Here is a 26,291-nt window from a genome sequence, read left to right on the forward strand (position 1 = left end):
TGATTCCGGACCTCATGGCATCAGGTCAAACACGGGCAAGCAAACCTCCTGCTGATTACCACCTACCGCCCTCCCTCAGCTGATGAATCAGTCCTCCTCCATGTTGAGCACCGCTTGGAGGAAGCACTGAGGGTAGCAAGGGCACAGAATGTACTCTGGGTGGGGGACTTCAATGTCCATCACCAAGAGTGGCTCGGTAGTACCACTACTGACCGATCTGGCCGAGTCCTGAAGGACATAGCTGCCACACTGGGCCTGCGGCAGGTGGTGAGCGAACCATCACAACTAAAAGACCTACTTGACCTCGTCCTCATCAATCTACCTGTCGCAGATGCATCTGTCCATGACAGTATTGGTAGGAGTGACCCACGCACAGTCCTCGTGGAGATGAAGTCCCGTCTTCGCACTGAGGTTACCATCCAACATGTTGCGTGGCACTATCACTGTGCTAAATGGGATAGATTCAGATCAGATCTAGCAGCTCAAAACTGGGCATCCATGAGGCGTTGTGGGCCATCAGCAGCAGCAGAATTGTATTCTAGCACAATCTGTAACCTCATGGCCCGGCATATTCCTCACTACTATTACCAACAAGCCAGGGGATCAACCCTTCTTCAATGAGAAATGTAGAAGAGCATGCCAGGAGCCGCACCAGGCGTACCTAAAAATGAGGTGAAGCTACAACTCAGGACTACATGCATGGAAGCAACATGCTATAGACAGAGCTAAGCGATTCCACAACCAACAGATCAGATCAAAACTCTGCAGTCCTGCCACATTTTTGGAAATCCTGAGTTTCCTCTTATTTGTCGTCTTTTCTCTGAGAAACAGCCTATAAAAGCCTGTTGCTGGCACAGTCCATGCTTGACCACCTCAATTGTGAATCCCCCACCACCAAGGTCTCTACACTCTCTTCCTAACTCCAATGTCACCATTGACCAGAAACTTAACTGGACCAGCCATATAAATGCTGTGGCTACGAGAGCAGGTCAGAGGCTGGGTATTCTGCGGCGAGTGACTCACCTCCTGACTCCCAAAAGCCTTTCCACCATCTACAAGGCACAAGTCAGGAGTGTGATGGAATACTCTCCACTTGCTTGGATGAGTGCAGCTCCAACAACACTCAAGAAGCTCGACACCATCCAAGATAAAGCAGCCCGCTTGATTGGCACCCCATCCACCACCCTAAACATTCACTCCCTTCACCACCGGCGCACTGTGGCTGCAGTGTGTACCATCCACAGGATGCACTGCAGCAACTCTCCAAGGCTTCTTTGACAGCACCTCCCAAACCCGCGACCTCTACCACCTAGAAGGACAAGAGCAGCAGGCACATGGGAACAACACCACCTGCACGTTCCCCTCCAAGTCACACACCATCCCGACTTAGAAATATATCGCCGTTCCTTCATTGTCGCTGGGTCAAAATCCTGGAACTCCCTTCCCAACAGCACTGTGGGAGAACCATCACCACACGGACTGCAGCGGTTCAAGAAGGCGGCTCACCACCACCTTCTCAAGGGCAATTAGGGATGGGCAATAAATGCTGGCCTCGCCAGCGATGCCCACATCCCGTGAACGAATAAAAAAAAAATGTGAATCAAACAATTCTATTAATATCTCTTTAATCTGCAACCCCCTTTCTCGACAGGTTATTTTTAAAGTTCCTATTTAAAAGTGTTTGTGAAACCTTTCTCTGGTAGTCTGTCTCACATATCCACTATTCTGTGGGAGAGGAAGGAAACAATTCTACTAATTTATAATCTCGCTCGAGCCTTGTGAATTTTGGAAATGTGCCCTCAAGTTCTGTGCTTGCTGTCCAAATTAAATAGCATGCCTACTTCTAAACCTCCTTATATTCACCCTGGACCATGCTTTTCTCTCTGACAGGAGAATGGGTTAAAATCGGCCAGGCCTCCTACAGAGCTGCTTTACGGATGTACTACAGTGACCTCTGGTCGGTGGTGCTGCGCTGTGGCACAGTCGATATCGTGAACTCATAGTGCAGCAAGTTGCAGGTGCAAGTTCCCTGTTATTCAGTGGTGCAGCAAGCTGGACTCTTGTTACACTGTGATCCTCTGACACTCTTCCTGTTGCATCTTTCTTAGTGGAAATGGGGTTTTCTGAGACAAATGCTTCCCTCCCCTTGCTCCCCCCCGCCCCCGCCGAAGTTGGTGGCTCATGCTGCGGTACAATTGCATTAATGCCAACAAACCTCCAATGTCCCACTCAAGTGTCCATTCATCCATACATGAGCCTAGATGGTGAATGTCAGTTGTCCACTTTATCAATGGGAGGCACAGATCAGATCAATCTTGTGCTCACACTAGTCCCACAGACATGCACACATCCCAGGACTCAATCGGATCAGTTGTAAGAATTCACTTGATTTCCATCCTCTCCCAGCTGCAGGTACTGAGACTAGTTACAGAATGCTTATTTATTTCAGGTAACAGCGCAGATCTACGACTTGTGAAGACGTTTATTGAGCTGGGGCTTCCTGGTGCCAAACTGGATTTCTTAATGTCTGAAAGGAACCAGGTAGGAAATGATAAGGCTACCTGAGCTACCAATCTTATCTGTGGGGAATAAACTCTTTGTTCTTTGTTAATCGTTAGATCTATTAGCACAAGAGAGGAAAGAAAGAAAGGAAAATCTGAAATAAAAACAGAGCATTCTGGAAATGCTGCAGCATTTGAAAAAAGTATAGGTTAGGCCTTTCTTTTCTGAAACATAGCCCCATCTTTCTCTTTTAGGTGCTGGTCACCCTGTGGAGCCATTTCTGGCATGTTCTGCTTTTATAAGTGCGAAAGAAACTAGATCCAGGACAGTTTCAACTTTTAGTTCAGGCTAACAGCAGGAATTCCTCTTGTTTTTATATTTTATTTGTTTTTTTACATATTTTATGTATGTTTATATTATTCATTATTACTATTTTTCTAGACAGGAAGAACATCAAATAGCTTCCACTAAAAAGTGAATTTCATGATCATACCCTTGCAAAAAAAATTGAAATGTTTCAAAGAATTTGTATAAGTTTAAAAAATGTCACATTAATGCAGTATCCTTGTTAAATGGTTCATGCTGATCTGTGTATTGTTTTTGATTCCATGGTTAGCAACTAATCAGATCTGAGAATCATAATGCACAATAAACATAGAAGAAAATCATTACATATCCACGCCAAAAATTGAAAGCTTAAGTAGTTTGAAATAACTAATGATATAAAAGTTGTAACTGAACATTTAAGTAATTGTGAACATTTCTAAGTTAAAATTTTAAGTAATTTAGAAACTCTAACTGGAAGTTTAACTAAGAAGCAGCCACAGATAATTCTGGGATTAGATTTCTAAGCAGCTCATGTAATTGTTCTGACTTATGGAGACTAGATTAGTAATGTGTTAGAGGTGTCGGTTCCAAAAAAAATTAAATTTTGTTTGAGCAATACCAAAGGCAAGTTACAGTACATTTTCTCATCCTTTTGTTGTGTATTAACAATCCTATTGGAGGAGATGACTTGGAGGAGTTAATTTTAACATTGAAAAACGGGTGGGTTGGGGGCGGCGGTGCATTGAAAATTGCCACCATTTCAGACCCGCCCCCAATCCGTCCACTTCCGGTTTTCACCGGGCAGGAAGAGGGGCAGGCGACCAACCTGCTCCCAAGAGGCGGGTCGGGCCTTAAATCCTTTCAAGGAGGCTTTGGGCCTCCATTTTTCTGGACTTTCGATTTCAATCCTGGGGGGCCGAGATTCCTGGGCCATCTGTTTTACACCTCGTGAAAGGAGGTGAGAAGACCCAAGACCAACAGGTAGGTGCCTGGAAAGGCACAGGTTGTGGGCCCGGAGGAGTAGGAACGCTTCCCCCATGCTCTACAAGCCTACCTGCACCAACCCCTGATCACGGACACCCCCTCCCCTCCCCCCCCCCCCCCCGATCGTGGACCCCCTATCGCGAACCCCCCCTCCCAATCGCCTCCCCCCCCCAACTCCGATTCTCCAACCCCGACCCGAATCCTCCAACCCCCAATCCTCCCCCTCAATGATTGCGGACTCCGCGGTGACCCCTGATCTCGACCCCCCCCCCCCACCCCGTGACTGACCCCCAATCTCATCCCCATGACTCACAACCCCTGTGCCAACCTATGCCTGCCCATGCCAACCTATGCCTACTCATGCAAACCTATGCCCAGCGGTGCCCACTCATGCCCCCCTTTCTCCCCCCCCCCATCCATACAAACAAAGACTTACCGGAAGACATCTTCTCCCTGGCTGGTCTCCCGTCTGCCAGAGGCCAGCCTGTTAATCAGCCGGTTAATCGGACAGGAAACCGACAAAATAAAATAAAAGACATCCTTACGTCAAAATCATAAGGATGTCTGGGAAACCCGTATTAATGGTTTCCCATCCTCAATTTGACCCCCTCGCCTCCTTCTCGGCTCGGTTTTAAAATTGAGCCCCATGAGTTTGCACTGCTGGGGTGATAAATTAACACACTATTTTGAAATAATAGACATTGAAATAATACCCATGTGGTATTGTCAGCTATATGGCTATGAATCATACCAATCATATCTAAGAATTACAAGCTGAGTATGGATGAGGAAGGTTATATGACCCACCTTAGCTCATATAGCCACTCCCCCCACCTACTACAGCATCCAACCGTTCCTTAAATGATTTTAAGTTATTGGACTCCAATACTGTACCCAGAAATCCATTTCATATTCTGTTCACTCCTTGTGTGTAGAAGAACATTCCTATGTCAGTCTTTCATTAGTTTTAATTTGTGTTTCCTTGTCCTGATCCCTATGTTTGGTTGAAGTAATTTTTCAGATCTATCTTTAATATACTATTTATTTATTTGTATACCTCTACAAGGTCATCTCACAATGACCTCCTTTCAAAGGCGAAAAGCCCAGATTTCTCTACAGTTTCCTTATACATCAACCCTCTGACCCTGGAGTTCGGCCATTATTACATTAATACGTCTGTCTCGATTGTTAACTCACCGCTCACGCTGCCAGGCCCTGTATTTCTTCCGATCAGTGCCCTTGATGATGTTAATAGCACAAATTAAACAAAAGAAGTGGATAGAAATAAGGTAATTTTCACATCTTTTTGCCATATTTGATTTTTTTTTTTAAAAGTCAGGGTGGTAAAACTGACTCACTCTTTAAAGCTGCAGTGCTCCATATGAAAGAAAGATTCTGTAGACAGGTCAGAGAGAAATCGGCTGACATGTGGGAGGATATGTGGCTTTCCTGATGCGAAGAATTTAATTCATGTTTAAGCAGCAGAGATTAATAACTAGAAATGCAATGCTCCCTTGTTTAAATTCTAATCCAGCAGGCTACATGAAGCAGGTACCCCCCTCTCGCCCACTCCCCGGCCCACGAATCTGCACAAGAATATACTGGATCTTAAAATGGCTGCCAGGATTCCGAGACGTCACGTGATCATAAAACAAAAAGTCTCAGCCAACGTGACAGTGGAGTGCTACAGATCATATCAGCATCCACAGCCTACAAATTGGTCATGGTTTACTGCCGTTAATCACTGTCCGGTGACCCTTGATGAAAGTTCATGTGAATGGACTACAACAATAAAAGCAACTTGCATTTATATAGCACCTTTAATGTAGTAAAACATCCCAAGGCGCTTCACAGGAGCGTAATCAGACAAAAACTGACACTGAGCCGAAGGAGACATTAGGACAGATGACTAAAAGCTTGGTCACCAGGGCCAGGTACCAGAGGGTGGCTGGTGCCTGTGGAACTTTATCCCAGCATAAGGCAGGAGAGGAGAGGAGGAAAGTGGGGAGGGGGGGAAATAAGAAGGCAAAAACAGATCAGCAATTAAACACATGGTGTGAAAATAATAAAACCTACAGGCTTTTACCAACATCAGTACCCGGCGGATTAGGACTGTCAGGGGTAGAACGTAATACCTCGTAAATTAAAACCTGCAGGAAACCAAATGTTTCAAAGCAGCTAATGTTTGACAGTACTGGCAAAGGACACTAGAGGGAGCTATTACCTTACAAATGAACAAGTTGGACAAGAAATAAGCAGCCGAGCTTGTTCCGTCTTTTACTATCTTTTAGTTGCATTTTAGCTGCATTTAGAATTCCAAAAGCACATTGGATTTGCACACTATAATGCTGAATCGTAGAACTTTATGGGGAAACTAAACCACTTAAACTCAGTGGTTGTGCCAGATCCCCGTGTTGCCTGACGTTCACTGATTGATCTCATCCAGGAGCAATTTGAAATCTGGGGAGTCCACTTGCTCCTTAATGGGTGTACAAGTTTCACAGCAAACAAAATATGGCTTCCTCTCACATCTTTGCTGGCTGTCACCTCCATGCAGCAGATTTTTCCCCCCAACTTGCCATGGCCACTACCTGAGGGAAATAGCCTTAAGAATACTGACGCTAGATGCATTACCATTAGACTGCCACTGGGGAGAGCCCATGTCCTTCCACTTCAAAGTGAGGAACATTGAGAGTATGGTAATATAGTGATTAAGGTACTATTTAAAAATTCATTCTCACAACGTGGGCATTGCTGGCAAGGCCAGCATTTATTGCCCATACCTAGTTGCCCTTGAGAAGGTGGTGGTGAGCTGCCTTGTTGAACCGCTGCAGTCCGTGTGGTGAAGGTACTCCCACAGTGCTGTTAGCTAGGGAGTTCCAGGATTTGGACCCAGCGACGATAAAGCAACGGCGATATTTGTCCAAGTTGGGCGGGTGTGTGACTTGGAAAAGAATTTGGAGCGAATGGTGTTCCCATAAACCTGGTGGTGGAGGTCGTGGATTTGGGAGGTGCTGTCGAACTGGACTAGAAACCTGGAGTCCCACCACAGCAAGTTATGAAACTGAATTCAATAAATCTGTTAATTTGTGGGCTGGCACCAGAATAACTGCCAAACTGTTGTAATAACCAAGCTGTTTCACCAATGTCCATCAGGGAAGGGGAACCTTCCCTGTCCTGCATGTGGTTGACTCTCAATGCCCTCTGCAGCAAGCCACTCATTTATAACAGAAAAAGAAAAAGTGCTATAAAAGAAAGCCACCACCTTAGGGCATCTAGAGATGGGCAATACATGGGGCCCGACCTCATCTCCTACATCTCAAAAACAAAAAGAAAAAAAAATCAGCCACTATCTTAAAAGGGAAATATATATTCCATTAAATTGTTGTGTAAACCTGAATGTTATAAAGAAAGATGCTTTGGTGCTAGCTGCTGTTCCTCATTCGCCATGTATTACACTGTTTTATAACTGTTGAGAGAGCAGTGGACATTTTGTGCCGAATATCTTCTCCTCCCGCGCCATCATGTCTGATCACAACATGGGTTTGGATGAAGAAGGCATGTCAGCCCCTTCATCTCCTCCTTCCTGAATAACAACCCAACTACCTTTGCATTATAGCATCCAACTGCACTGTCAGAGGTGCAATCATTTGGGTGAGACATTAAACCGAGGCCCCGTCTGCCCTCTCAAGTGGACGTAAAAGATCCCAGGGCCCTATTCAAAGCAGAGCAGGGGAGTTTTCCTGGTGTCCTGAGCAATATTTATCCCTCAACCAACATCACTAAAACAGATTATTTGGTCATTATATCACTACTGTTTGTGGAACCTTGCTCTGTGCAAATTGGCTGCTACGTTTCCATACTTTACAACAGTGGCTACATTTCGAAAGTACCTCATTGGTTATAAAGCGCTTTGGGAAGCCTTGAGGTCATGAAAGGCACTATATAAATTCAAGTTCTTTACATTGAATTAAATATAATGTTCAGCACAGAAACAGGCCATTCGGCCCAACAGGTCCATGCCGGTGTTTATGCTGCACATGAGCTTCCTCCCTCTCTAATTCATCTAATCCTATCAGCATATCCTTCTTTTCCTTTCTCCCTCATATGTTCATCTAGCTTCCCCTTAAATGCATCTATACTAGTCGCCTCAACTACTCCGTGTGGCAGCAAGTTCCACATTCTAACTACTCTCTGGGTAAAGAAGTTTCTCCTGAATTCCCCATTGAATTTATTAGTGACTATCTTATATTTATGGCCCCTAGTTCTAGTCTCCGCTGCAAGTGGAAACATCTTCTCTACATCTACCCTATCAAACCCTTTCATAATCTTAAAGACCTCTATCAAGTCACCCCTCAGTCTTCTCTTTTCTGGAGAAAAGAGTCCCTAGCCTTACTTTCCTATAGCTGTTTCTTGAATGAGGCCAATGTCTTGGCCTCATCCGCTCTACTTGGTAATCTGGTCCAGCCGTTCAGCATCTCTTCATGTCAAGCAATGGAGACAGTGGATTATGGGGATATTAGTAAATCATGTACCGTGTCACTAAATATAACTTTGGTTCATTCCTATCAAATCAGACATGACTGCATATACGTGTAGATAAAAAGCAAATTAATCTTGATTTGTGACAAGCGTCAAGTATATCAGCAAAGCAGCAACATTTCCGTAGCAGCAAGCCACTACGGGACAACATTACCAATCAGGACACAGTCATTATCTCTGTCCTGGGAGATGCACCGACCGAGCTTTCCTTCTTCTGTGAATAAATCACCGTAGCTACCATTTCCTTTTCTACCCTTTCTCATCACTGCTACATGACACCCCTCTGTTACCCAGCCTTTACATGAACTTTATCTGAGCAGTTGGTGCCCTTTTGCTGAATTAGCACTCTAGTGTTTAACTATTCTGTCATGGGAGTCTATTCCCACAGATCTCACTCCCTTATCCACTTTGCGAACAGAACCATCTGCTTAGGGCATACAGAACAGTCCCAACATTGATTAGCTATTTTGAAATATTGTGGCTTAAAACTACATTATCACATTTCTCAGATGAAAAGTAAAATTTCCTACAGCTACAATGCACTCAGTAACCTTATTATCTAAAAAAAAAAGCACATCATACTAACTAGCAGATTCCATCGGTATGAAATTAGCAGCAGGATCTCTGCTGCTGCACTGATTAACCCTTTCCATTCTGGTCTATTACATTCATCCAAAGTTATTATCCAACTGAATGCGCCTTATTGACAATGTTACATGAAAGAAAAGATCCACACAAACAGACTGTCTTTAAACAGCAGTTATAAAGTCTGTAAGAACAACAACAATAACAGCTTGCATTTATATCTCTCCTTTAATGAAGAAAATGCCCATAGGTGCTTCACAGAGGAATCAGACAAAAATGGATGCCGAGACAAAGAAGGAGCTATTAGGATAGGTGACCAAAAGTTTGACCTAAGAGGTGGGTTCTAAAGAGGGCCTTAAAGGAGGAGAGGGAGGTGGAGTGGTTTAACATGGTGTCTGGACAGCTGAAGGTCTGGCCGCCACAAGGTGGGGTGAAGGCGGAGAAGATGCACAAAAGGCATGTAACAAATAAGAGGTAACTGGAAGTCACCCATAATCATCAGCTATCTCTCATATAACGATTAAGATTATAGAGCAATTCAGTAGATTGTGCCACCCTTTATTGTATAAATTCCAGCATTTAAAGAGGTTATACCTATCAGGAAAGATTGAGCAGGCTGAGGCTCTTTTCTCTAGAAAAGAGAAGACTGAGGGGTGTCCTGATAGAGGTCTTTAAGATTATGAAAGGGTTTCATAGGGTAGTCATAGAGAAGATGTTTCCACTTGCCGGGGAAACCAGAACTAGTAGCCATAAATATAAGATAGTCACTAATAAATCCAATAGGGAATTCAGGAGAAACATCTTTACCCAGAGAGTGGTTAGAATGTGGAACTCGCTACCACAAGGAGTAATTGAGGCGACTAGCATAGATGCATATAAGGGGAAGCTAGATAAACACATGAGGGAGAAAGGAGTAGAAGGATATGCTGATAGGGCTAGATGAGGTAGGGAGTGAGGAGGCTGGTGTGGAGCATAAACACTGGCATGGACCTATGCAAAGAGACATGGTTGTCTGGCAAATTGCCCGATGTAGAATTGCCACCGTTGGCCAAGTTCACAAACTAGATAGCATGCAGGATGGGAGGGGGTGGATGGGCAAGAGATGGAATTATGGCTTGAATTCTGTTGTTTGTTTCATTGCTGATGTACATGATTCAAAACCTTAACTAATAATACTTTGTAAGTCACAGAATTAAGGTGAAAAGTAGGCATTCTTTTTTAAAGTGATTTTGGTGTCATCTTTACATTCTAGAAATTTATGCACAACCTGTTCAAAACGAGGTGGATGGTAATCTTAGTCCTCTGTCTCATTTTATCAATGTCACGTCAGAGTAACACTGTTGTTGCTTTGTTATGAATTTATTTGACTGCAGAGCGACACCTTCGCTGATTTTGATGCAATGACGGATCGACTCCTGGACGAGATTATTCAACATATCCATCTCTACAATCTGACAATATCTAGAATAAGGTAAAAGATCCACAATTACTTATCTTGTGCATTATTTCCTGTTTAAAAACAAATCCATATGTATAACTAAATAGTGAAAGCTACGTCATTGACATATTTTTAAAAAAATAAAGTTTAGAAGCATTTAAGATGCAATAACATCACATAATAAGGCCAACTCCATGTTACATACTTGGCAACACAATTCCAATTTTCAAAGAATCTTTATATTTTAGAATGCATTCTCAGCGATTACTGCAGCTACCTTTATTTTATTTGTTCATACATTTATACTGAGAACTCTTTAAAAAAAAACTTCCAAGATTTTGAAGATGGGGAAAAGGAAGCAAAACCTCTCCTTGGTGGGAAAAACACTAAGGAGATACGTGTTTTGAAAATAAATAGGGGAATCAATGCTGTAGATTCAAGGTCACGTTAGGAGAATCAGAGATAATGGGGGTGAAATTAGATAGCTCGGCACCAACTGGGCATAGGGATCGATCCCTGCGTCGGAACAGCGAAGCCCGATCAAAATTGGGCCTCAAGGTGCGGAAACCTGCATCGCCGTCAGGTAGGCCCTGGGAGAGGGGATTGCTGCGATCGGGTGGGGGAGAGAGGGGCAATCGGTAGGGAGGGAGAAAGCGATTGGGCTGGAGAGGGCATTCGGGAGGGAGGGAGGGGGACGATCAGGTGGGGGAAGTGGTTGATTGGGAGGGAGGGAAGGCAATCGGGAGGGGGCCGGCAATAGTCCTCGGGTCTACTGTGGAGCCAGGAGGAGCACTCTTGCTCCTCCCAGCTCCACATTCAGGTTAAGTATTTTTTAAAAAGGACCATTGGTTAGACTGCATGTAGACATGATTATCCTGAATGCAGCAGGCCCAGAGAGAGAGAAACCTGAATCAACAATTAACCTTTAGCCATTCTTGTGTTTCAGTGCAGTTCTGAGGCATTTCCAATTCTAAAAATAAGTTATTTAAATAGCTTGTAAAATCCCTGACACTTGTGGAAGTGGGGGACTGGATACTGCACTGGATTATAGACATCAAGTTTTCAAATGTGGAACCTGGTTGCAAATCCTGTCCAGGCTATTGAGATGAGCACCCTTGTTATTTGCAAGGGTGCTATATGAAATGAGTTTGGAGAATCTTAATCTAGTTCTTAATGGTCATGGGCACACAGAATACAAATGTTCTTAATTTGGCACTAGTTGGCAATCTCACTCAGATAGGCCACAGGATAGCTGGTGTTGGAAATCAAAAAATGTCTCTCCTGAAGTTGGGGTTCAAAAACATTAGAGCAGAGTAGAAAGAGCTTATAAAAGTGATAGCCCAGAAAATCTGTGATACTCATAGTGCAATGGGTTGCAAAAAAATTCCAAGCCAGTGGGGCAAGCACTTCTTCTGCCCACCCCACTTATGTTCTGGTTGCAGTTCAGGGCTATGTTTTGGAGTGTTCCCAGACCACCTGAGGATTCCATCTAATAGAAACATAGAAAATAGGAGCAGGAGTAGGCCATTCGGCCCTTCGAGCCTGCTCTGCCATTCAGTATGATCATGGCTGATCCTCTATCTCAATATTCCCGCTCTCTCCCCATACCCCTTGATGCCTTTTGTGTCTAGAAATCTATCTAGCTCCTTCTTAAATATATTCAGTGACTTGGCCTCCACAGCCTTCTGTGGTAGAGAATTCCATAGGTTCACCACCCTCCCACCCCCTGAGTGAAGAAATTTCTCCTCATCTCAGTCCTAAATGTCCTACCCCGTATCCTGAGACTGTGATCCACCTCGGATGGGCCCCGTGGTACCTGCGTCTGCTGAAAGCAGGCAGTGGTGCTGCTCTAGGCTACAAGTGATCTCCAGCAGCAGCATTAGTTGAAATCGTCTGCCTCGCTTCCATGGGGGTCAAGGAAATTTGTTCAGCAGTAGTTCCTACCAGTGTAGGTCACTGTTTTGAGGGCACTGACAGCACTTGCGACATCTGCCTCCCTCTCGAGCTTATTATGTCCCTGCAACGTGTGCACCTCTGTTGTGCCACTACAGGTGAGAGCACTTGCCCATATTATTTAATAGTCTCCCCCCCACCACCACCCCCACCCCCCCCCCCCCGGCTCCAGGGTTTGGGATGGGGTTGCAACCATGATAAAACAGCGGGCGGACGTTCTGCCCTATTATTACCTAACCTGGGAGCACTTGGTGTGGTTACTAATTGCCTGAAATGGAAAGTGTCCCATTCGATAAGCACAAAATTCAGACAAACAAAATAAGGGGAAAAAGAAAAACACGCAGATTGCAGCAGCTGTACCAGATGTTGGGCAAAGCATATATATATATATATATATAAAAAAAGTTAACTAGCTCTAATGCCTTTGGGAAGAATTACCATCAAATTGTAGGGAGTCACCATGTCCTTCATCATAAAGTGATAGATAGCTCATAAAAATCATTTCAAGTTACAGATTGTCTAAAATACTCTCCCTGCAAAACGTTCAGCTCAATTTATAAACCATTCCCTTCCTCTTCCTCCATGTCTCTCCAGAGACAATACCAAGCAGGCATAATAGATCATATCCAATTCACTCACCAAATGATACTTTCTCTGTCAATGTTGAACGCGGACCTGTGTGAAAGGAAAGGGGCAAGCTTTGAAACAGAAGCAATTATCTAGCTCCCAGCAGTAACTCATTTCTCCCTTTCCTCCACAGAGGAGAAAAAGAACAAGTGTCAAAATGGGTTGATACTTTACCAACTGTGGAATAATTGTTAGCAACTGTTCATTGCCAGAAAATAACATTACGCTTATTCTTGTTGATGTTTCTCAGTTGCAAGTCTAGGAACTTTCTAAGTTTAAAATTACAAGAAAAGTCTAGGGGGAGTACATTTTGTTCAAAGCGCTACCTTATTTTGTATTGAAAAAAGATATATTTACAAGACTATCCTTTCACATTTATACATAAAGGCCTAGAAATTTGATGGCGCCACATCTGTTTTTGGGGCACTCAACTGGTGACTAAATCTCCAAATTGGCGGGCAGGAAGCACACGTTCATTACGAGCTGGAGATGCCCTGCCCTCCAATTGTTATAGGTAAAAAAATAGGCACCCAGGGCTTGCGCCTGCAAGTGTAAATAAAGGGCCTAACACCTGTTTGAGGCCCCCTGTACAAAATTGGGTTGCCAGGCTGGCTGCGTTCAGGAAAACCAGGTCTACATGAAGCCTAACTGGCATCCTTAAAATACTGAATGTGGAGCTGGGAGAAGTAGGAGTGGTCCTCCCAACTCCATGTTAAAACTACGGCCCACTGCCGGCCACCAATTGCCCGATTGGCGTTGTCCTGGTCGCCCCTCTCCTGATTACCCTCCCTTTCGTGGTCGCTCCCTCGCGATCGCCTCCCCTTTAACAACCTTCCTGAGGGCAAACCCAAAATTTAAAGCCTCTTCGCCGGCGAGCTGCCTGGGGATACCTGAGGCCAAATACAGGCTGAGCTTCAGATCTACCCATTCAGGCGCAAGGATTGTTCCCTGTGCCACAAATTTCCAGGTCATAATGTCAAATTATAGTCACATGGGTGTTTATCCAATAAGTAGCTGAGCAGGCCATAAAGGTGCTAAGTTCAATTTCTTGTCTGCAGCTAGTTAACTGATCTTATGGTGTTGATGGGGATGCTACAGTTGGCTCAGTGCTCCCTTGGTTAGGGAAGGGAAAATGGCCAGGGCTCCTGATCACTATCCAGTGACTCTTGCAGGAAGTGCACGTGTGTGGATGTCAGGTGAAATTAAGACAGGCTTCAGCTGTGATGTCTGGCAACACTCCATTCAAAGCTCACCCACAAACAATATGTGCTAGTCGAGGTACTGGACAGCGCCTGACGTTTGTGGGAACCATAGAACAGCAAGGAGTCCATGCCTTCAGATGGAGAGGGGAGTTTAACAAAAAAAACACATTTTTTACCTGAACAGAGATCTAGCAGGTCCAGATCTACTCCTGTTGTTTTCATGGAACCATCAATATAATGAGATTACTGGAGAACTTTAACGGCTAGAAAACTTTGTAGATTTTGGCTAACAGTTGACTATACTGTGAGATCATTATGATCCTTCCGGTCCCTAAGCAATGCAGTCAATTTTTCTCCTTTGTCCTGCTCTAATTTTCTTTCTACTCTTAATTCAATCTATTGCAAGACCTCAAAACCATGGAATGGCTTTCCTCCCTTCATAGCTTTCCTTCCTCTTACATATAAACTAGTTCTTCTTTTATATAGAATGAATTCTTTTCTGTGATTGTGCCCATCCAGCTTGGAAGTTGAATGCATGGGGGAGATGTGCCAAAGGAAATAGAAATTTCAGATAAGGCAGCCATATAACCTAAAGAAATTAAAGGAAGACCAGGTTCCAGGACCACTTGAAATTCATACAAGGGTGAAATTCAATCACAGTCTTGCTACTGGGGTGAATTTCCGCAGGGAATCTCTCGTTCGCCCGCTGTAAACCAAGTGGAAGCGCTGCAGAATCCCCGGAGAAACCACAAAAATGTGGATGAGTGGGAGAACCCCCACACAGAAATTCAACCCATTAACTTTAGGCAATCATTAGAAAAGGGAGGACTGCCCAAGGATTGGAAAGCAGCTAACATAACACCAGTCTTTTAAAGGAAAATAGGGACTTCTCGGAAAACTACAGCCCAGTGACCCCACATCTGTTGTGGGTAAAGTATTAGAAGGCATCCTGATAGAGGGGATAATGAAACACCTAGAAAAGTATGGTATGGTAAGAAGGAGTGAGCATGGATTTATGAAAGAAAATGATTAAAGTTATTGGATTTCTATGAAGAAATGGATCTTATAGCCTTCTCGTCCATATCTTGTGAATTCTACAATGTAGAAAGTCTAAAATTTACTACAGCAACAGTCAATACAGAGGGCAGCAAACCAGTGTTCCAATGTGTCCATTGTACAAGCAATGAAAATCATGAGAACAACTTATAAATAGTGTTCTGTCTATTGAAATAGCGGTTCGCGTAGGGAATTAGAAAAAGTTCGATTATCATCGGAACAAAGTAAGCCATTCAGGTTTGTTTCTAAGCCAGGGTTGACTGCCAGAGTTAGAGCAATTCCCCGGAGTATTCCTTTAAAGTGCAGAAACCCATAAATCCCAGCACTAAAAGCCACAGGATAATCTATTCGACTGTGAGCTTGTCAAACATCTTTAGATCATTCGAACTTCTTTGGCCTTGCTATTTCAGTCTGTGTTGGAAATAAACAAACAAAAAATTCTTAAAAGAGGAACTGTAGACTCATATGAAAGTTCTTTGAAATATACAGAGAAAACTCCTCACTTAGATCAAACTTGAGAAATTAAAATAATGCACAGTAGGTCAGTCAGCATATGAAAGAGAAACAAAGGTAAGGAACAGGTGAAGGGTCCTGTGGCCAGCTGAAACATCAACCTTTTTTCTGAAGCTAACAGACTTGCTGTTTATTTTCAGCACTTTAGGGTTTCTTTGTAGATTTCTACCATATGAACATATGAAACGAAGGATGAGAAAAGACCATTGGACCAATCAATGCTCACTCCACTTGCTGGCCTGTGCAAATTTGTGCACCACCCTCTCTGATCGCCAGCAATACCAACTCTGGGGGAGAGTGCGCGGAACAAAAACAAACAGGAATAAAAACTGTGACTAATTTCAGGAAAAGATCTGGAAAATTCCTCCCTGACTGCATAAGACAATCAAACAACCACCAAGAGGCCATAGTTTCCCATGAGACATCACTAGCTGAATTTAATTAAACCACACACACATCCCCAATACACATAGAAATACAGTGAAGTTACGACATGGAAACAGGCCATTTGGCCTAACCGATCCATGTCGACGTTCACTCTCCACATAAGCAAATTAGTTCACATTTACCAACCCTGTTCCCATATCCCTTCAACTCCTTTTCCTTCACCCATTGACCCTATATAATCGTGAATGCTAACATAGTTTGTGCCTCAATCACTAATCCTAGAAGTGAATTTCACATCCTCACAACTCTCCATAACAAGAAGTTTCTCCTGCCCTCTGTTCAAAATAGAATCATAGAAAGGTTACAGCACGGAAGGAGGCTGTTCGGCCCATCGAGTCCGTGCCGGCAATCTCTTAATTTCTTACATTTCTAAATCTCTTACATTTAATCTTGTACCTATGGACCCTCGTTCTTCACCGCTCAATTACAGCATGATGGACAAGTAGGCTGACAACACGGGCAATAGATGGGGTGAGAAAAGTGGTGGACACGTAGAGCTGGGTGTCGTCAGCATGTATGTGGAAGCCGACCCCATGTCATGTGGATCTTATTGCCAAGGGGCAGTATGTAGATGAGGAAGAGCAGGGGGCCAAGGATGGATCCTTGGGGAACTCTGCAAGTATCAGTACAGGAACTGGAAGCGAAGTCTTTGCTGGAGATGCTCTGTCTATGATTGAATAGGTAAGGGTGGAACCAAGTGAGAGCAGTCCCACTGAGCTGAAGGCACTGAAGGAGGATGTTGTGGTTGACTATCTCAAAGGATAGAGAGAGTAATAGGAGGGATAATGCACCATGGTCACAATCTCAGAGGATGTCATTTGTGATTTTGCTTTAGGCTGTTTCAGTGCCATGGCTGGGACAGAAACCTGAGATTCAAAGGTGGAGTTGAGGGAATGATGGGTATGGATTTGGGAGGTGACAACAAGTTCAAAGAGTTTGAAGAGGAAAGGGAGGTTGGAGATGGGGCGGTAGGTTTCAAGAACAGAGGTGTCAAGGATAGGTGATAATGCTAGTTTTGAAAGGGAGGGAGACAGTACCTGAGGAGAGAACCAATTGCAATGTCAGGTAGCATGAGGGCTAGTAAAGAAAGTTAGGTGGTCAGCAGTTTAGTGGTAATGGGGTCAACGGAGCAGGAACTTGTCTCATGGACCCGATGAGAGGGAATGAGGGGTAATAAGAGATAAACACACAGATTCAGGCTAGGTTGGAGGGGAGTCTGAGTGGGGGTTGGCTTGATAGGCAAGGATAAGGGGTGAAGCAGCACAGGCAACTAAATGAATGGTCTCAATCTTAGTGACAAGGAAGTCCATGAGCTCCTCACACTTGTTGGAGGTGAGGATAGAAAGGACAGGAGAGAGCAGTGTAAGTAGATGGTTGATAGCTAAGAAAAGAAGCTGGGTGATAATTTTGCTCTCCAGGATGAACTTGGACTAGTGGGTGGTTTTGGCAGAGGAGAGTGAAGCCCGATAGTGCATGATATGGTCCAGCCAGATCTGGTGATTGCTGGCTAAAATGTACTTAATCAGGGTCAAACATGAAGAATGTCCACTCTACTGCAAAGCTGTCTATAGCCATGGAGCTGTAAGTCAGCATCTTCAGGAGAGGAGGAAGAAAAATGGAACAAAATAAATGTTTCGTAACTCATTGATCCTGTCACCACTTCTTCCTTCTCCCATGATTGATTAAATACAGGGTAGGTTTACAGTAACTTAAAAGATAAAAACTTAAGAAAACAAGAAGAGACCGCCAAGGCTTATTTTCTTTGGAAAATAAATCCTGACATGACCTAATAGAACTTTTCAAGATTATGAATGGATCTGACAAGCTTGATCCAGGCAAATTTCTTTATCAAAGTACCTAAGTATCAGGGGAAACAAATCAAAAATGAGAAAGAAGGGCAATCATGTGGAACTCTGTTCACCCAAACCATAATAGAGCTGTGGAATAAGTTACCGGGGCAAATTATTGAAGCAAACATTATGAATGGGTTCCAAAGGCAATTAACTATGTTTTTCAAGAGAGAATGGATTGGGGGTTGGGCGTGAAGGTGCTTAGTTGGGGTTGAGAACTATCAAAAATATCCTGGCTTGTTGACCTTAATAGTCTTTCCTGTTCCTAAAAATTCTCATGCTCATGCGCTCCATCAAGTTTGCTCTCTTTATAGATTATGTATAATTACCTCATCATGAAGTTCACACCACCTATTTAATCTCCTGAGAGAAAATACTGCATAATTATTCACTAATCCTCAAAGGTGAGCAAGTTAACCTCCAGAATATCTATGGCTCATTGCTGTGGAAATGCTGGTGGCCTAAACTAGGGAGCATAGACTGCTGTGGCCAGGGGAATGGAAAACTGCAGGAAAATGTTCATAATAATTAGCTGGAGAGAATTTAATAGAACCATAGAATGTTACAGAAAAAGAATAGGCCATTTTGCCCATCAATTCAGTGCCAGTGTTTTTTGCCACATGAGCCACTTAAATTAATTCCATTACCTTTAATATTCCTCTTTTACAAGTAATTACCTAATTCCTGTTAATAGAATTTATGGACTCTACTTCAACAAGACTAGCACCAACCTGCATTCATATGGCACTTCTGACATAGAAACACATCCCGAGGTGCTTCATAGAAGCCTAAGGAAAACATGGACACTGAGTCAGAGGAAAGATTAGGAGGGATGACCAAAAACTTGCTCAAAAACATGAGTTTCAAGGAGGGTTTAAAGGACAGGAGGGAGACGGAGGTAACTCCGGAACTTAGGGTCTAGATGGCTGAAAGCAGGGCCATCAATAGTGAGGCAGAAGGAAGGAGGATGCACCAGAAGCCAAAGTCAGAGGAACAGAGAGTTCATGTCCCAATCCTCTTCTGACAGGCCTTCACCTGGCGGCAAGCCACAGCGGCTTCCCAGCTCAGGTCAGAGTTAAAATTGCAGTCGGGGCCCAACGACGTATTCAGACCCTAATCTGCATATTTAAAGAAGGACCCCGCTGGCTATGAGTAGGGGACTTAGCCACCTATCCAGAAGTACCGGTAAAAATCAGTAACGGCAGAATCGGACGTGACATCAGCGGGTAAGTCACCTGGTGGATTTTAACTGCTTACCATCCGGGTTTCCACCGGGCAGGTAGGGTTAAATTCACCCCTTTGTCTCTCCTAATCATCCAAGTTTAATCTATGCTTTAGAACATAAGAACCTTTAGACTGAGAAACACATTGACATGAAGACATGTTAAGCATTATTTTACAGTATACACTGGTTGAAATGTAACAATTCATGAACACTTAGAATGAGGAAAGGCCATTTAGCCCATCAAGTATATTCTATCCATAGAACATAGCACCAGGAGTTTCCAATTTGTTTGTCTTCATGGGCCACTTAATGAGAACCATGGAGCCTCGTGAGCCGCATATACATTGCCTGTCACTGTTCCCATTCATTTGTATATACCTCAGGCTATGGACACCAACAGACCTTGGAGTTCTCAATTATGCACCAGTGAGATAATGGCACTAAAAACAACCCCTTCCAAACTTGCAGGACCACGGAATTTAAGCAAGACTAACCAGCATGAGGCCAATATAAGGGTAATTTTCCAGTGCTATTTGAGTGGAGCTGGGACTTGCCTATCAGCTAGTTTAAAATCACAATCTAACTGCCAATCATTTTCAGCGCCAGCTTATTTGAATAGTTAACATGAGTTCTCAGTGCAAAGTTATCCTTAAGAGCGAGCCCACAGCTAGCCTAATAGGGCATGCAGAAAATCTGGCTAGCATGCAACTCTTAAAAGCTCAACCATTTTGAAAAGATAAAAGGAGCATGTTTGTGCATCCCTGTGTGGAAATGAGTAGGAAGGGAGACAAAAGAGCAGGATGGTAGAAGGTGAAACCTGGGGAGTTCTGCTTCACCTTTCCCTACATGCTCTAAAAAGCTAGGATTTCCACACAGACACACACAAGTATTACATGCAGTATCTGACAATGTGTGTTCTGCTTGAAGTTGTGTTAGGAAGTGGCCAGCTAGCACTGCCACTGGCCCAGAGCAACACAACACCACATGACATCCTGCATCTCTGACAGAAGTTCACAAGCACCATCACAGCATGGAAAATGCAGCCAGTGAGGTTGAGGAGGCAGGTCATACAAGTCATGTTGGCAAAGGAGGAGAATAAACCTCCTGGACAGGTGATCACGTGGGGGCCATCAGTCCCCCTGCACAGCAGTGCAATGATATTGACAAGCAGTGTCGTGCTTGTTTTTTTTCATTGAGAAAGGAGACGAAAGTGCAATGATGCTAACTGATGCTTCACTCACTTGTTGGATACCTTGATTGTCAGCACATTAGCTGATGGTGCAGTGTTAGGCTGCAATGAGCTGGAGCCACAAATATTGAGCTCTGCAGTGCCATTGACAGAACTGCCAGGTTGGCTGCAGATGGCATAGCATATGGTCGAGTTATGTAATTGTCTCTCTGCTGACTTGAAGCCTGTGGAGACAATTGCCTCCCAGCATAGTTGTTAGGTGTTTCAAGGGTTGCATAATGGGAAGTATAATCAATGCAGTTCAAACACCTGCTGATTGCCTTCTAACCATAGAAGTTTACAGCTCAGAAGGAGGTCATTTGTGTCAAATGCTGTTTTTTGCTAGAGCAATCCAAAACTCACCCCACAGCCGTGATTTCTCCCCACAGCCCTGTATCTTCCTCTGCTTTAAATATCTATCCAATTTTCCCTTAAAAAATGCAGTGATCTCTGCTTCAACTGTTCCCTGTGGCAAAGCATATCATTCTCCAACAACTCTTTGTGTAAGGAAATTTCTCATAACCTTTCATCTAGCTCCTCTACAGCTGTGCGATACTGTATTGTGGGAGCAAGCAAATCGTCACCATTAATTTTACTTTGACTTGCAGCCCACCATGGGACTCTGCAATATACACTTACTTGCTTTGTGACTCAGTCTGCTCCTGTGAAAGATAAAATTAGGACAGCTCCTTTGCACGTGCCCTCTTTTTGCATCCGTTCCAGTTTTATGAAGTCCTGTCAATGTATCAGAGATGGTCAGCTTTCTGGTGACTGAGCCAACAATGAAGGAATACTTCTTTGGGACAGAAAGGATACATTTTAATGCGATGGAAATAAAAAAACGTAGCGACAAATAGTATCCAAAAAATTCCACCAGTAAAAACCCCACAGTAAGCATAAGGAAAAAGGGGAAAGAAAACAAAAGGGAAAGACAGTTCCCTTTTAAGAGCTGCCTAGCCGATCAAATTGCTCTTTCCGCCCATTGAAAATCCTAATTCTAAAAGTCATAAATCATGTTATAGAGACCCTTGATTGCATTGCCATTAATTTGAGGTGGGTAATGAAGCTCATACTTGACATGAATGAGGGCGTCGGAAAATCACAGCTCATTTGCTTAAGGCCTACTGGCCCAATTTTCCAATGCTTGCCAGTGCTTGGAAAAAATCTACCCACGTAAGCATAAATAGAAATTAGTTCCCTGTGTATCGGGGCTGAATTGCAAGCACTGACATAGTTTGGATACCACTGATATAGACTCTACCCTACTAGGAACTCTACCTCATCCATTTAATCTCTTAAAAGAAAGTTGTATATCAATCATCCCACTCAGAACTCAGTGGCTAACTGGTGTCAAAATATCAAAAAAATACAATTCTAATGGATTCCATCATAGGTAATAGTATTAAACACTGTATATTGGGAAAAACAAATGAGCACTGGAGGGTTTATACTGTAACACTCTGTAGGGTTTCAGATGGTAATGGAGATTGTGACCCTCTTTACCTCTCTTATTATTTCCTCACCTAATCATCACTACTTCACTTATCTTGTTTTCTTCCTACTTATTTAAACCTAGGTGGTATCCTGCACTATGGACCTTGGCCTTACACATCGGTTTCTCAATATAATTTTCAGTTTTGCTGTCATGCTTTGTGATGTCATCGGATCTTGATATTTGTCTCCTGTCCCTGGAATTACTTATTCCCCATGTTAAATGTTGGCAACACACATTTATGTATCACTGCAGAGAATGGAGCTGCCACCCAATGTATTCTGTGAGATTTTAATTCATCTTCTGTGTTTTCATGCAGTTTCATTGGCCACTCACTGGGCAACATCATCATTCGCTCAGTGCTGACGCGGCCACGGTTTCGATGTTATCTCAGCAAGCTGCATACCTTCCTGTCGCTGTCTGGGCCACATCTGGGAACACTATATAATAACAGCACGCTGGTTAGCACAGGTAAGTTGCTGCAGAAAGCAGAGTTTGATTTGCTAAATGATATGGAAGATGCACTGGATGAATGATGGAATTTGTACAATGCTCACGACAGAAATCTGACCATTGTGTTAGGTATTTTAAAGAATGTTACTTGACTGGTTAAAAAAATACAGAAAGGCAATTCTATTGCTTAATATTAAGAAACACTTAGGCTTCCTATATATATGCTAAAGACACGCAACTCTACTTTGCCAACACTTCCCTGTCTGACATCAGGCTGTGGATGAGTCAGAATTTGTTCCAACTAAACATCGGGATGACTGAAGCCATAATTTTCGCCCCCAACAATAAACTGTGCTCTTGATCCTGATTCCATCCACTTCCCCAGCCACCTGTTCAGGCCAAACCAAACCATGGAAACCCTTGGCCTCCTGTTCAATCCAGTGCTAAGCTTCAAACCCTGAACCTTATACATCACCAAGGCCACTTACTTTCACCTCCACAACACTGACTGCCACCTCCCCCACCTCTCTCCCACTGCTGCTCAAACCATTATCCACGCTTTTGTCAACTCTTGTCAGCTTTCCATCCCCCATCCCCCATCCTCCATAACCTCCAACTTGTTCAGAACTCATATACCTGTATTCTGCCCCACACGAAGTCCCACTCGCCCATTACCCCCGTTCTCGCTGACCTACACGGGCTTCCTGTCCCTCATCATATTAAATTTTAAATCCTCATCTTCAAGAGTCGCATGTAATGCAGATAGGATATGGGTGGTGGGTTCCTTTCACTGAAGGACATTCATGAACTACGTTTATACGATAATCCTGGAGCATTCATGATCATTTTCATCTGGTACCAGCCCACAAATTACAAGATTTATTGAAACATAGAAAATAGGAGCAAATGTAGGCCATTCGGCCCTTCAGGCCTGCTCTGCCATTCAAAATGATCATGGCTGATCGTCTAACTCAGTACCCTGTTCCCGCTTTTTCCCCATATCCTTTGATGCCTTTAGCATTAAGAAATATATCTATCTCCTTCTTGAATACATCTAACGACTTGGCCTCCACTGCCTTCTGTGGTAGAGAATTCCACAGGTTCACCTCCCTCTGAGTGAAGAAATTTCTCCTCATCTCAGTCCTAAATGTCCTACCCCGTATCCTGAGACTGTGACCCCTGGTTCTAGACTCCCCAGCCATCGGGAACATCCTCCCTGCATCTAGTCCGTCTAGTCCTGTTAGAATTTTATATGTTTTGATGAGATCACCTCTTATTCTTCTAAACTTTTGTGAATATAGGCCTAGTTGACCCAATCTCTCCCCATACGTCAGTCCTGCCATCCCAGGAATCAGTCTGGTAAACCTTTGTTGCACTCCCCCCATGGCAAGGACATCCTTCCTCAGATAAGGAGACCAAAACTGCAGACAATGCTCCAGATGTGGTCTCACCAGGGCCCTGTACAACTGCAGTAAGACATCCCTGCTCCTGTACTCAAATCCTCTTGCAATGAATGCCAACATACCATTCGCCTTCCTAACTGCTTGCTGCACCTGAATGCTCACTTTCAGCGACTGGTGTACAAGGACTCCCAGGTCTCATTGCACCTCCCCTTTTCCCAATCTATCACCATTCAGATAATAATCTGTCTTTCTGTTTTTACAACCAAAGTGGATAACCTCACATTTATCCATGTTATACTGCATCTGCCATGTTCTTGCCCACTCACCCAACTTGTCTAAATCACTTTGGAACCTCTTTGCATCCTCCTAACAGCCCACATTCCACCCCAGCTTTGTGTCATCTGTAAACTTGGAAATGTTACATTTCGTTCCCTCATCCAAATCATTGATATATATTGTGAATAGCTGGGGCCCAAGCACTGATCCCTGCAGTACCCCACTAGTCACTGCCTGCTACCCGGAAAAAGACCCGTTTATTCCTACTCTCTGTTTCCTGTCTGTCAACGAATTCTCAATCCATGCCAGTATATTCCCCCCAATCCCATGTGCTCTAATTTTGCACACTAACCTCTTGTGTGGGACCTTATCAAAAGCCTTCTGAAAATCCAAATACACCACATCCACTGGTTCTCCCCTATCTATTTTACTAGTTACCTCCTCAAAAAACGCCAGTAGATTTGTCAAGCATGATTTCCCTTTCATAAACCCATGCTGACTTTATCCAATCCCGTTAATGTCTTCCAAATGTTCTATTATCACATCTTTTATAATAGACTCGAGCATTTTCCCCACTACTGATGTTAGGCTAACTGGTCTGTAATTCCCTGTTTTTTCTCTCCCTCCTTTTTTAAATAATGGGGTTACATTTGCCACCCTCCAATCTGTAGGAACTGTTCCAGAGTCTATAGAATTTTGGAAGATGATCACCAATGCATCCACTATTTCCAGGGCCACTTCCTTTAGTACTCTGGGATGTAGATTATCAGGCCCTGGGGATTTGTCAGCCTTTAGCCCCATTAATTTCCCTAGCAATATTTTCTTACTAATACTGATTTCCTTCAGTTCCTTCCTCTCACTAGACCCTTAGTTCCCTAACATTTCAGGGAGGTTATTTGTGTCCTCCTTTGTGAAGTCAGAACCAAAGTATGTGTTTAATTGTTCTGCCATTTCTTTGTTCCCCATTATAATTTCCCCCATTTCTGACTGTAAGGGACCTACATTTGTCTTCACTAATCTTTTTCCCTTGACATATTTATAGAAGCTTTTACATTCAGTTTTTATGTTCCCTGCTAGTTTACTCTCATACTCTATTTTTCCCCTCTTAATCAATCTCTTAGTTCTCCTTTGCTAAATTCTAAACTGCTTCCAATCCTCAGGCTTGCTGCTTTTTCTGGGAATTTTATATGTCTCCTCTTTGGATCTAATACTATCCCTAATTTCTTTCGTAAGCCACAGTTGAGCCACCTTTCCTGTTTTATTTTTGCGCCAGACAGGAATGAATAATTGTTGTAATTCCTGCACACGTTCTTTAAATATTAGCCATTGCCTATCCACCATCATCCCTTTTGAATTCAACATTCATAAACTGCTGCGGTGGGATTAGAACTCTCAATTTCTGGGTTGCTAGTCCATTGGGTGACTGTCCAGGATCAATCTTGAATAATGCCACTTGATCGAGGTACTGGAGAGTGAGCAAATTATAGCCCAGCAAGGGGACAATACCTTCAGGGTGGCGGGGTGGGGGTAAGAGAGCTTGGTTTGAATCAATCACATGTGAACTCATGTATTATGTATGTACGCCTAACAAGTTATTCATGGCAAACAATTTTACTAAGAAGTCCTAATTACAGTTACGAAAGCTTTCTACTTACACACTGACTTTCCCTCTAATATTTCAAATGCGTACTTTTATATCAAATCCAAGTCTCTTTGTGAAAGATAAAGTAAATCCCGTGTTTCTTCTGCCTGAAAATAGAGACAAATTATTTTTTTCCCTTTTTGTTGGAAATAAATGGTCGCTGATGAAAGGCACTGGAGTGACAGAGTGTGCCAAGCATACAGCAGTAGTTTAGTTGTGATCTTAAACAACAGCTGTTCCCATAGTCTTGTACTAAGCCATGTTATACTCAATTCAAATCCACTCAGATGCTAATCAGATCTAAACAAATCTTTACCAAGTCTCAATTTGTTCACAGAGAGACTTAAGAGTCACACCAGCAATAGCACACTGCCCTTTTCACCTTTGAGATTTACAGTTTAATCCAGCTCAGGCTGATGAAACCTATCTGTCTCTGTGTCACAGTCTGTATGCGTCACTCTTTATCTGTGTTTTTCACTCTCCGTGTCTTTCTCTCACTCTCAATTTTTCTCGCTGTCTCTCTCTTTCACTCTCACTTTCATTTTT

At 43.3% G+C, this 26,291-nt stretch overlaps 1 protein-coding gene across 1 annotated transcript in view; it reads left to right on the forward strand.

The window, feature by feature from the left end:
- The window catches only part of fam135b (family with sequence similarity 135 member B), a 392,147-nt gene that overhangs the window by 342,146 nt on the left and 23,710 nt on the right, over nt 1-26,291 (forward strand). The window contains exons 15-17 of the mRNA XM_067978580.1: nt 2,450-2,541; nt 10,314-10,411; nt 22,291-22,442. Of these exons, the coding sequence (XP_067834681.1) occupies nt 2,450-2,541; nt 10,314-10,411; nt 22,291-22,442 (342 nt within the window). The remainder of the gene's footprint in view (nt 1-2,449; nt 2,542-10,313; nt 10,412-22,290; nt 22,443-26,291) is intronic.

This window comes from Heptranchias perlo, chromosome 3 (genome assembly GCF_035084215.1).
Source record: "Heptranchias perlo isolate sHepPer1 chromosome 3, sHepPer1.hap1, whole genome shotgun sequence".
In the NCBI taxonomy this organism is placed as follows: domain Eukaryota; kingdom Metazoa; phylum Chordata; class Chondrichthyes; order Hexanchiformes; family Hexanchidae; genus Heptranchias; species Heptranchias perlo.